A 12,943-nucleotide genomic window follows, 5' to 3' on the forward strand; every position below is an offset into this window, starting at 1 on the left:
CCCAAGAATAAAATATAAAGTTTTACAAGATGTGAAAGAAAGAGGTGGTTTGGGTCTTCCCGATTTGAAATTGTACTATGTAGCTTGCTGTTTAGTATGGCTTAAAGAATGGATCACTTTGAGAAATGAAAAATTATTAAACTTGGAAGATCACAATTTGAGATTTGGATGGCATGGATATTTGTGGTATGATAAAGTTAATGTGGACTTTAAAAATTACTATATTAGAAGATCTCTATTAAAAGTTTGGATTAAATGTAGACCACTTTTATGCCCTAAGATGCTGATGTGGACCTCTACACAAGAAGCCTTTTATAGAACTGAAACAAGAGATAAAAATAAATGGATGAGATATCAAGACTTATTAGAAAAAGAACAAGGAGAATATAAAATTAAATCAAAAGAACAACTGGTTTTAGAAGGATATACCTTTCAATGGCTTTCTTATATGCAATACAAAGAAAAATTTAAAATTGATAAAAAAGAATTTGGATTTGAATAGAATAAATCAGAATTTGAAATCCAATTATGTGAAAGAGATGAACATTTAATAGCAAAAATGTACAAATTATTTCTGAGAGAAGAAATGGTTGAAGAACAAGTCAAAGAATGCATGATTAAATGGGCAAAAAATATTGGACATAATATACATATGCAGCAATGGGAAAAATATGTGGTCTAAAGGATTAAAATTTACTTTATGTTATGAAAAGAAAGAAAAATGAAAGAAAAATTCTATAAAATGATGTATCGATGGTATATGACACCCCAAAGATTATCAAAGATGTACGGGACAATTTCCAACGTTTGTTGGAAATGTAACCAACAAGAGGGGTCGTTTTACCATATGTGGTGGACATGTAAAATTGCAAAGAAATTTTGGACTCAAATACAAACGTTGATGCAGAGCATACTACAGATACAGATCCCATTTAAACTAGAACTATTCCTGTTGGGGATAATGGACTTTCAAATAGAAAAACATCTTATTAGAATTACTCAATACATGATTACCGCAGCAAGATTTCTTTATGCACAATTTTGGAAAACCCAGACACTACCAACAATACAAGAATGGTTGTTAAAACTGATGGATATGGCAGAAAATGATAAACTGACTTGCTTATTAAAAGAAAACTCAAACAACTACTACCTTAAAGAATGGAAACCGCTGATGGACTATTTGCAAAATGCAGGTGGGATGAAGCTTATATGGGGATTTGAAGATTAGATTATAAATGTAATGGGATATATTTAGACAAAGAATTATTCCTATTTAATGTACTAAAAACTAGCACTTATGATAACCTTATTATTTCTAAGAACAGAGATAGATTGGAAGTTATCTGTTTTTCATATCTTTTTTCCTTTTACTTTACCTCACTTTTTCTTTTCCTTTTCTTTATATTTCAAATTTTCTTTTTCATTTCTAACTTTTAAATATGTATCTTTAAAATCTTAATAAAATATTATTAAAGAATACTCCCCTTCAGAGCAAACTGGAATATTGTTTTTTGTTATGTAATGTGCTATGTATTCTTATGCTCCCAATCAATTTCAACCGATTCTGGTATTGGTACAGTACATACAGTACTGTGCAAAAGTTTTAGGCAGGTGTGAAAAAATGCTGTAAAGTAAGAATGCTTTCAAAAATATATATTGTAATTGTTTATGTTTATCAATTTACAAAATGCAAAGTGAGCAAACAGAAGAAAAACCCAAATCAAATCAATATTTGGTGGGACTACCCTTTGCCTTCAAAACAGCATCAATTCTTACACTTGCACACTTTGTACACTTGCACAAAGTCAGGGATCTTGTAGGATTAGAGTCAGGTGTATGATTAACCAATTATACCAAGCAGGTGATAATCACCAATTTCATATGTAGGTTGAAACACAGTCATTAACTGAAACAGAAACAGCTGTGTAGGAGGCTTAAAACTGGGTGAGGAACAGCCAAACTCTGCTACTAAGGTGAGATTGTGGAAGACAGTTTCATGTCACAAGTCATACACCATGGCAAGACTGAGCACAGCAACAAGACACAAGGTAGTTATACTACATCAGCAAGATCTCTCCCAGGCAAAAATTGCAAAGCAGACTGGGGTTTCAAGATGTGCTATTCAAGCTCTTTTGAAGAAGCACAAAGAAATGGGCAACACTGAGGACTGTAGATGCAATGGTTGGCCAAACTTAATGCAGAAGATGGAAGACACATGCTTTCTTCCCTTTGACATTGGAAGATGTCCAGCAGTGCCATCAGCACAGAACTGGTGGAAAGCAGTGGGACCCAGCTACATCCATCTACTGTCCAGAGAGGTCTGGCCAGAAGTGGCCTTCATGGAAGAACTGCACCCAAAAAGCCATACCTCTGATGTGGAAACAAGGCTAAGTGACTCAACTATGCACAAAAACATAGGAACTGGGGTTCAGAAAAATGGCAGCAGGTGCTCTGGACTGATGAGTCAAAATTTAAAATATTTGGCTATAGCAGGAGGCAGTCTGTTTGCCAAAGTGCTGGAAAGCGGTACAATAATGAGTGTTTGCAGGCAACAGTGAAGCATGGTGGAGGTTCCTTGCAGGTTTGGGGCTGCATTTTTGCAAATGGAGTTGAAAATTTGGTCAGGACCAATGGTGTCCTCAATGCTGAGAAATACAGGCAGATACTTATCCATCATGTCATACCATCAGGGAGGCATGTGATTGGCCCCAAATTTATTCTGCAGCAGGACAACAACCCCAAACATACAGCCAATGTCATTAAGAACTTTCTTCAGCGTAAAGAAGAACAAGGAGTCCTGGAAGTGATGGTTTCGCCCCCACAGAGCCCTGATCTCAACATCATCGAGTCTGTCTGGGATTACACAAAGAGTCAGAAGGATTTGAGGCAGCCTACATCCACAGGAGATCTGTGGTTAGTTCTCCAAGATGTTTGGAACAACCTACCTGCTGAGTTCCTTCAAAAACTGTGTGCAAGTGTACCTAGAAGAATTTATGCTGTTTTAAAGGCAAAGGGTGGTCCCACCAAATATTGATTTGGGTTTTTCTTGTTTGCTCACTTTGCATTTTGTAAATTGATTAACATAAACAATTACAATATATATTTTTGAAAGCATTCTTACTTTACAGCATTTTTTCATACCTGCCTAAAACTTTTGCACAGTACTGTACATATTTTGTACATATTTATAAGGCTGCCCATCTGACCATAGTGACTATGACCATCTAACAGCATATAAAAACCAAAAATAGTATCTTCAGCAATAAACATGTTTATCCCCAAATCCATTATATATATACCTAATTGGCCATTGCAGGAAATACCTGCAAGAATTAAAAAATCACAGCATTTCATGGGCTTATCAATAGCAAATGTGCAGCATTTTCATAACACTGTTCCTGCTACATAGGGTTTTTTGGGGGGAGGGGGGACCTGTTTTGCACTAGCTGCAGCTTCCGAGGCAAACTCAGTGATAGAAAGCTGTTATTTTCAGGGAGTATGATCCCTTCTCAAACTTCCTGAATACAACTTCTCAAACACAGAAATTAAGAGTGTATACCTGTCACAAAAGAGTTTGACTTGGAGTATTTTAATTATGTAAAAACTCTCAATAAAAACTCCCTGCAGTTTTCTTGGCAAGGTTTTTCAGAAGTGGTTTACCCTTGCCTCCTTCTAGGGCTGAAAAAGAATGATTGGCTCAAGCTGGCTTCATGTCTAAGGCAGGACTAGAACTCACAGTCCCCTGGTTTCTAGCCTGATGCCTTCACCACTACACCAAACTGGCTCTCTCCTATTCAACTTAGGATTCCAAATTTAACCATGATACTATCCTTAGATCCAGTCCAGTAGCAGACATAATATACTGTACTGAAATAGTTAATACTCACCTATGTCATTCCCATTTCCTTTTTGTTTTCTTTTCTTGGCAAGCTGAATAGCTCGATAATCTGTTCTTGCAGACCCACCACTCTCCTGATGAGATAAAAAGGTATGTTCACATCACTAAATCCAGGCAGACTGTTAGATATGCAGCTTTTTATTATGAATACTATTTTCCCCAAACAGCATGGCCTAATCCCTAATAGTTTCCCTGCTTATATTGAATTCTGTGTTGCATCCAACTGGTTAAGTCCACAGACAGAATGAATTCCCCTTCCTTTCGTAGAATACCAAAATCTGCTTGGTGATGTAAAACTCTCCAGAACAGACTATTTTTCAAAGGGGGCTGCAGAAAAAAGCAAAACACTCCATTGTGCAAGCTGTCTTTGCATACAGTCCTTTATCTATGTTAATCAGTGTGTATTTTAATAAGATAATAATACAATCAAAAGTGTATTTCAATAGCAAGAGGGAGAAAATGAGGACTAACAATGGCAACACTTTAAAAAATGTCTTAAAATCAAATTCTCTTCTTTTTCTACAAGCATGGAATATAGTATACTCTTTCCTCATTCAATCCCAAAACATTACCTAGAGTTTTAAATATCTACAACAGCTTGGGAAGGGAGTAACGAATAACACTAAGCTTTGGCTTCAAAGCTTCTGCTATGGAGAAGACTATCCTCTTTCACTTCATATGATGGACAACGTGTAACAGCACTGAATCACTTTCACAGGCAGAAACAATTTATGCCACTTACATTATACAAACATTCCATATACCTTTTTTGATCTGGTAGAGTGACTCACACATGACAATATCCTCAAAACTAAGATACTAATGAAAACTAGTTATTTAGAGTTATTGCATACCAGAAAACAGCTGCCAGTCACCGTGCTCAGATCAGTTTCTTTCTGTGCACTGTAACTTCCTGAAGGATTGGAGAACACAAACTGAGTGACCACTTTACTGCCTTCTTGTTGTTCCACAACATCCAGGCTAGGAAGCAAAGTTTGCTCTGCTTTACTTGGAGCTAATAATTCAGATGTATTGTTTCCACCAAGGCTGCTGGAAGGGGTTAAAGTGGCTGTGTCTACTGATAAGTTACTGCTAGAGGTCAAACCATGCAAGTCTTGACTGGAACTTCTTGTTGCCAAAGATGCTAATGAGCCTAAGGCTTCTGCATTCACAGTCTGTACTTCATCCAAATTTAAAGTGCTTTGCTGTAAAACTGTGGTGGTGGTTCCCAATAAAAGAGAGCTATCCAGGCTGTGTGGAATGTCACTACTAGCCACTAAAATCAATGGGTCAACTGTTTGAGCAAGGGAATTGCTACTGACAGAAAGACTGCCTCCAAGTGTAGAACCTACTGAAGCAACATCTATAGTGAGAATTCCAGAGTTTATTAGAGCCATATCAGCTGAAATTCCAGAGGAGTTCCCAGATACACTAGAAAAAAGGGACACCAGATCTACATTGCTGAGGTCGCTTTGGCCTGAACTGGCAAGTTCACTGCTGGGTGTGAGGGAACCAATGGTTTCCATCTGATTTAATAGATCTGAAACAAAACAAAATAGGCATACTTATTTTATAAGTCTAACTAGTTAATATGACAGATATCCCGAAAGTCTTACCTGTTTCCTTTCCCTCTAACTTGGCTACATAAACTCATCCCAAGCACCTATAACTCCCTCTTCTAATCTAAGCAGCCAACATTACCTTCAACAAATTTGGCAGAAAACAGTGGTGCCAGAACTCAATGCTACTATGCTGTGGTAGTTATAGTTTTAATTTGCTAGGATTTCAGATCATCTTTACTTCCTGTTAGTAAACATTCAGATCTCAACAATGTGCTATACATCCCTAGCAATATAGTTGGTGCTAAAAATGATTTTCACACAGCTGTCAACATGCCAGCAGTGTTTACACAGCAGTGAGGGGAGGCATTATGGTGTAAGCCCCACCCTTCTGTATGTGTGTTATGATCTCACACTACATATAAAAGGGCAGACCTTAGCAGTGCTATGGTATAAGCCCCACCCCTTCTGTATGTGCATTGTGATATTATACTACATATGAAAGGGCAAAATGTAACACTGCTTTTGTCATTCTCAGCTTGCTAAACTAGAAAATCAATTCACGCAGAGTAATAGTTACACAGAGTTTCTACATGAATTATTCAGAAGACATTTCCAGTAACAAATAAGGCATTTGTAGTAGTACCAACTGAGAAAACTCTTGAGCAACAACCCAAACAAATGATTGTTTCACTGCACACGCTTAAGTAACCCATTTTTACTGCATTCAGCTTTTATGTTTCTCCTAGTATACCCAGTTCTTGCTCCCATATAACAAAGTGTCAGAATCAACTTTGCTTTTGATAGGCATTCATTCCTTGCAACAGACTACTTAAAACTCTACACTCATATTCCTATCTTTCATAAACATTTTATCAAGGTTCAAGTATTCATTTACTTGCTCTTATTTTTGCCATTTAAGTATAACCTGCCATCATTTACTTCATTTTCTTTGTTAAATACAACTAATTTGGTCTTCAATACATTAATTTTCAGATCCACAGTCCTTATCATAAAATTGCCACACAGTATTGTCTGCCTATGAAAGTACACACACACGTACTTCCCCAAACAATACCACTTAACATCACTACAATCTCTTCTTTATTCATTTATCCTTAAATACTCAAAGAGATATCACTCATCCTTGGCTAATTCCCTGCTCAATTCTGAACAATCTGCTAAGCATTCCATTTATTATTACTATTATTTATTATTATTACTGTTTTATTTCCATCATACACCATTCTTACTACATTCAGCAACCAATCAACACCATGTTGACATAAAATGTTCTATAATTCAAACCTATTCATTTTATTATATGCTTTCTATAAATCAATAAACAGTAAACATTCCTTCTCATATTTATACATACATCATGTACCTACAAAAGAACAAAACAGTCACATAGCCCCAAATTACTAGCTTCAGTGAAATAAATAAATCAAGTAATATTTTTGCAAAGGCTTTAGATATAACACATTCTATACATTATTCAAATCCACAGATAACTCAAGAGTCTTCTATAGTTAGCAGTTCATACCTGCACTAAAGTTGTGTTGCTTGACCATATGTGTTTTCATACTATGCTTTGAATTGAACAATTTGCTACAACTGGATACAGGGCAACGCATCTTCAATGAGTCCACATCCTGAAGGTGTTTTTTGGAGTGAATGTATAGACTACTGCGTGCTGAGAACTTTGCACAACAACCTGAAATATACAACAACTGGATCATATGAATATAATGTATACTTATAGATGCAAACCGTACTATAAAGTCTCCTGTGAGATTGCAGGCAGACCAATACCTCACAATCCCTTACTTCTAGGCCTCAGTGTTTTGGTTCCCCAGATATTTTCACTTCCAATTTTCAATGATTTATAGATAAAGCCCCAGCCAGATGACAAAGCTAAGAAACTACTAAGGATAGAAAGCCAGTTTGAGTTGGTTGTATGCACTGTATTGGGTCTGCCACATTTCTGTACAGAGGAGCAGGAAGGAGAAAGGTAAGCATTGACAGCAAAAATGACTCCTGAAGTAATGAGATCTTATGAATCTTAGAACAAAAGCTATAAATGGGATACCAGTTTCAGAAGCTTCTGAGAACCCTGCATATAACTCTGAGCCAAGCTGACTAAAATAGCTGCACCACCCAACTAAGATGATATTTACCAATGCAGTGGAAACTTTAAATATAGCATAGAATTTAAATCTCTGTCCTGCCCCCTGCCCCTGCTCCAATTTTTTTTTTGTTTTTTTACTGGTGGACATCTATAATCCCTAAAAATGAAAAAGAAGTCTTGAAATTAAATAGTTTTGGAAAGAAAAGCATGCCTTTGGAAGAAAGATTTAGTTCCTTCTTCCCACCTATGTTGTGCTTTGAAGGTATCTTCCTTCCTGTCATGGGATTCAGTAGCAATCCAATCCTGATCATCTGTCTAGGTAATTGGATATACTCTGGTCTTCTATACATAACAAGCAATCTATGAGGAAATAGAATCAAGTGTTTAAGTAATACCTTCTACAGGACATTCAAATGGTTTTGTACCAAGATGAGTTATACTATGGCCTTTCAAATGTTCTGCTCTTGTAAAAGATTTTCCACAGCCTTCTACAGAGCATGTAAATCTCCTGTCATCTTCATGTTTCCTACAACAGTAATTAAACTGACATTAACATCAAGGACTAAGTACACAGAACTGAGAAAATCACAAATCAATAGATTGAAGACTGATAAGATTTTAAACCCTCAGATTACTACACTTAAAACTTTGCTTTAAAAGCACTTTCAAGGAACTCCAAAAATAATGTTTTAGCTAAGCTGACTGCCTCAGCTCAATTTAAACAAAGTCTGTTTAAGTTAAGAGCATTTATTCATGTTCATTTTCTATTTCTGAATTTATAACCCCCCTTCTCAAAATGTAAACTGCAGGTTCTTTGTATATAGGTTGTGTACAGTCAATGATTTTCAAAACAATTAGTTGGAACATTTACCTTTTATGCCTTAATAGCTTAGACATGCTGGTGAATGACCAGCCACAACCTTCAAAGTCACAGATGAAAGGTCTTTCTCCTGAAAAAAAGGCACACAAAAATTGCAAATACAAAAATTAGCACATTCATTTAAAAAAAATCCCTAATCTGATTAAAGAGTTCATATTCATTAACTTCTTTATACTGACGATTTTACTGATCAAACTGCTTTACGAGCTACTGTTAAAGCCTTATCTATAAATAGATCACCAGTTTTTAAGGATGGCATGATCATCCATCCAATCAGCATAATTGTTTTTTAAGTCAACCACATGTCAACGTTAACAGTGTCCTAGTTCACACCTGTGTGACTTCTCATGTGGATTTTCAGTCGGCAAGCTTTGTCATACTGCTTGTTACAGCCTGGGAAGGAGCACGAAAACAATTCTTGTTCCCTGAAGTGGACTCGATTATGAGAAAATAATGCACTCACTGTTATGAAGGTCCTCTCACAACCTGGAGAAAGAGAGGGAAAGTGAACTGTGTTTCAGCAGGAAAGCAGAAGCAAACAAAGTGGCTTAGGTAGCTCAAAACAATATGGTAAATATGCATAGTAAAAACAATACAGATAAATAAAAACACAATTTTCAAAAGCAGATTACTTCCTAGCACCATATGCTGGGAACAGCCAATAGAGGAATGTCTTCACGTTCAACTTCTACAACTTCTTCCAGTTAAATGTTTTTGAAAACAGCATACTAGAGCAAGCAGACTTATTCTGCTCTAAGCACCTAAGTTACAATATAAGAATCTATTATCTGACTTCCGTTCTACCGCAATATGGCCACCATGCTACCTAGAAATGATAGAAGTGGAGATCCAGGATTTGCAGAGGACACTACAATGGGAAAGAATGCATTACCAATTCCCATCAAATGTTTCCTCCTGATAACTGCTATAACATTAAACTAGAAATTAGACTTGTGACAAAAATTCCAAAGAATTGTAAATTTACACATCATTTTAAAAATCAGTGTACCACAATGGAAAGTATATTGGATTCAGGTCAAGTAGATCTGGGTTCAAATAAGTAAAATTATGGTAAGAATCTAGAGAGGTAAGAAACTTCCGAATGTTCTCCTCTCTTACAGTCAGAATAGTCACATCACATTTTACAAAATTGTATTTTCTTTTCCAAATAGTACTCTTTGCATTAATTATGGATTCAGCTGTGGTAGTCCACAAAGCTTTTTTTTTAAACTTTCTATGTTAAATCACTTAATTATTTTAAAGAGTATATTTTATTTAAAACTCTATTCAACAAAAAAGGATTCTTTTCTATGTCAACATGCATAGGATTGCACTGTTAGGCCCTCCACAGTTCAGAAAGATGTCAGTTCATATGAAAGGTCACAGAGAGAAACATTCATGGGTATTTTCTCTGATAATATCAGAGTTCAACATATAAATAAAAAGAAAAAAGAAAAAACCACTGCAATTCACACCATAGTATTAGTTATACAAAACAGTTTCAGTCTTGAACTAATTACTTATTAAGATCTCCATTGTATTGTTACCTAGTTACACACACACACACACTAGGTAACAATACAATGGAGATCTTAATATTAAGTAATTAGTTCAAGACTGAAACTATTATCATATAACTAATACTAGTTATAGTAATACTACTAATAATGTGAATTGGAGTGTTTTTTTTCTTTTTTATCTTACACAGGTAGTCCTTGGCTCATGTCCATTTATTCAGTGTCCATTCAGTTATGGCGGTACTGAAAAACTGGACTTATGACCAGTCCTCAAAGTTCTGGCCACTGCAGGGTCCCCACAATCACGATTGCAATCCAGGCACTCAGGTGCCTGGCTTGCGATTATGACATTGCAGCAAGTCATGTCACATGATCACCATTTGTGATCTTCCCTGCCAGCTTCCACAAGCAAAGTCAATGGGGAAACCAGCAGGGAAGGTCACAAGTTGCCCCAGTAAGTTGCTCCTGCTTTTTCTCCTGAGGAGCTTGCTATGGAGTATGAGAACCCAGGGATCTCATACTTTGTAGCACCCCCTGCCCACATTCCATAGTCCACGCCCGCCCGCAGAACCTCTGCCATCTACCGCCCTCTGCTGGCCCTCCCATGGGCTCCATCAGCCCCTGCCAACCTACCCTTAACATCTGCGCCCTCCTCCACACTCCTTATCTGGGGCTCCCACCGCTTTCCACTTAACAACCCACATATCCTGGGGTTACGACAGCAACCAGGACTGCTGTCGCTAAGTGATGCAGTCATGTGACACTGTATCGTTTAGCAACAGCAATCCCGGTCTCAATTGCAGTTGTAACCTGAGGACTACCTGTACTCAATTTTGGATGAAAAGTTAAATAAGTTTATACTTGTAACATGACATTCTAAATGGCAATTAATACTGATAGAATTTTTACTTTTCTTTTTATTTTCAATACTTCGAGCTTTTTAAATAATAGAATGTTAATAATTTTTAATCATATTATATTAACATTACGGCATCGAAATCATACAATGTATCATTATTTACAACATTATAATGAAAAAAAGTATGTTTCTGGCATTAACTGGAATGCACACGTTTTGCAGACCGAAGATGTGTAGCGTAACTAGAATAAACAGTTGATTTAAAATACCCTTCCCTTTCCCAGTTCAGTCTAGGTTACCTGGATACTCGCAGCGGTAAGGCCGATCTGGTTCCAAGTGGCTCCGCCGCTGATGCGCCCCGAGACGGGCAGCGCTGGGGAAGCGCTGCCCGCAAGCCTCGCACTTGAGCCTCGCCTCTTCCTCGTGGGCCCTGCTATGCGCCCGCAAGTTGTAGATGGTGGTAAAGCGCTTCGTGCAGCCCGGCGCGGAGCAGGCGAAGGGCCGCAGCTTGTCGTGGGAGTGCAGGTGGCGCCGCAGCTTGTAGGCGGTGGCGAAAGCCCAGGCGCAGCCGGGAACCGGACAGCTGAACGGGCGCGCCGCCCGACCTGCGCCTGCCGGGGCAGCGGGAGCTGCCGTCGCGGCCGCCTCCCCGGCCTCCTGCCCCGCACCCGCCGGGCTCCCGCCGCGCGCCGACAACTGATGCAGCCGCAGTAGCTGCTTGCGGGAAAAGGTCTCCGCGCAGCGGGAGTCTGGGCGAGGATACGGCGCCGGAGCCCGCGAAGGTCCGCCGGAGGGTGCAGCCGGGGGCTCGGCGGCGCTCAGCTGAGCGGGAGGCGGCGGCGGCGGCGCTGCCGGCGCCGGGCCGCCGAAGCTAAGCGTCCCATTTTCGAAGCGCACCAGCAGGCTCTGGTTGTTGATGGTCAGCGTGCCCGAAAAGGAGGAGTGCCCCGGGCCGCCCCCGGGCTCCTCCTGCGGCCCGCTGCCCTCCGAGAGCGGCGCCGAGGCCGGGCCTTCTCCGCCCGCCTCGCCGCCCGGCTTGCCCTCCCGCGGCCGCTGCGTCGGCGGGGAGTCCTGAGAGGAGCCGCGCGAGGGGCTGCCGGAGGCTCCGCCCCGCACCAAGTTCAGCACCAGCAGTAGAGCGTCACTTTCCGGCTGCTGCCCGGGGCCTCCGGCTGCCGGGGTCAGCGCAGCGGAGGCAGGCGCGCCGCCGGGGGTGGCAGCTCCCGGCGGCGGCGGCGGCGGCGGCGGCGGCGGCAACTGCTGAGGCGGCGGCGGCGGCTGTGGCGGCGGCTGCGTAGGCGGCTCCGGCAGCTTCCCCTCGAGAAGCAACAGCACCGGGAATGTCACGTCCAGGCCCCAGGCCCCCGCCGCCGCCCCCGCAGAGTCACGAGGCTGAGGCGGTCGGCGAGCAGGCCCTGAGGAGGGAGCCCCGTCGTCCGCGGCGGCCGCACCAGCGCCATGTTGTTGGATGCCGGACTCGGGCTGGGCCGCTTCCGCGGCGGCAGGCAGCCCCTGCGTTTCCATCTTGGGGGTCCCTGTAGCAGCGGCTGAAACCGGAGCCGCGGGGCGGAGCCGGCCAAAAGATCAGAGAAACCCGGAGCGCGGAGCACAGGAGAGGAGTCGAGTCTGTGCGGCGGGGTGGAAAACCAGGAAGCGTTAGTTCTGCGTGAAACTGGACGGCAGATCCGAAGCGGGGAGGGGTGGGGATCCTGAAGGATTCAAGAAGCGGAGGCGCAGTGAAACACAGGACGGCGGTGTAGTGGAAGTAAGCGGGAACATGGCGATTTGGAAGCCAGCTATGGGTTGCTCTCCTGCTCAGTACTAAAGCATATTTACTAAGATAGAAATTCCACTTTGCATGGGTTTATGCTCCTTGGTAAATGGGGATCTAACAAACGTCATGATATTAGAGCAATAATTAAGGAATAACTTCTGTTAGATTCAGTGGGCACCCCCCTCAATACCCCTAACACTCTGCTAGTAATGAGCCTGGTAAATAAAACTTCGATTTGCGTAAATTGTGCTTTCAGTTCATCCCACTTCCGCCAGGACTGTGGAGCGCTCATGACGCCCGACCTTCGCCATTAGCTAAACCG

At 40.9% G+C, this 12,943-nt stretch overlaps 1 protein-coding gene across 3 annotated transcripts in view; it reads right to left on the reverse strand.

Annotated features, from left to right (window-relative positions):
- Positions 1–12,423, reverse strand: part of ZXDC (ZXD family zinc finger C) — a 23,290-nt gene extending 10,867 nt beyond the window's left edge. For 2 of the 3 annotated variants that reach the window (XM_088134273.1, XM_088134275.1), the window contains exons 1-7: positions 11,147–12,423; positions 8,805–8,957; positions 8,463–8,541; positions 7,987–8,117; positions 7,007–7,177; positions 4,756–5,441; positions 3,891–3,975 (exon numbers count right to left, since the gene is read on the reverse strand). In XM_088134273.1, the coding sequence (XP_087990399.1) occupies positions 3,891–3,975; positions 4,756–5,441; positions 7,007–7,177; positions 7,987–8,117; positions 8,463–8,541; positions 8,805–8,957; positions 11,147–12,371 (2,530 nt within the window). In that variant the 5' untranslated portion in view covers positions 12,372–12,423. Of the gene's footprint in view, positions 1–3,890; positions 3,976–4,755; positions 5,442–7,006; positions 7,178–7,835; positions 7,952–7,986; positions 8,118–8,462; positions 8,542–8,804; positions 8,958–11,146 lie in introns of all 3 variants that reach the window. The other variant, XM_088134274.1, reaches the window with a different exon arrangement.
- Positions 12,424–12,943: the final 520 nt, after the last annotated feature.

Source organism: Python bivittatus, unplaced genomic scaffold (assembly GCF_059951505.1).
Source record: "Python bivittatus isolate LINGU-HERP-01145 unplaced genomic scaffold, Pbiv_v1 ctg000080_np1212, whole genome shotgun sequence".
In the NCBI taxonomy this organism is placed as follows: domain Eukaryota; kingdom Metazoa; phylum Chordata; class Lepidosauria; order Squamata; family Pythonidae; genus Python; species Python bivittatus.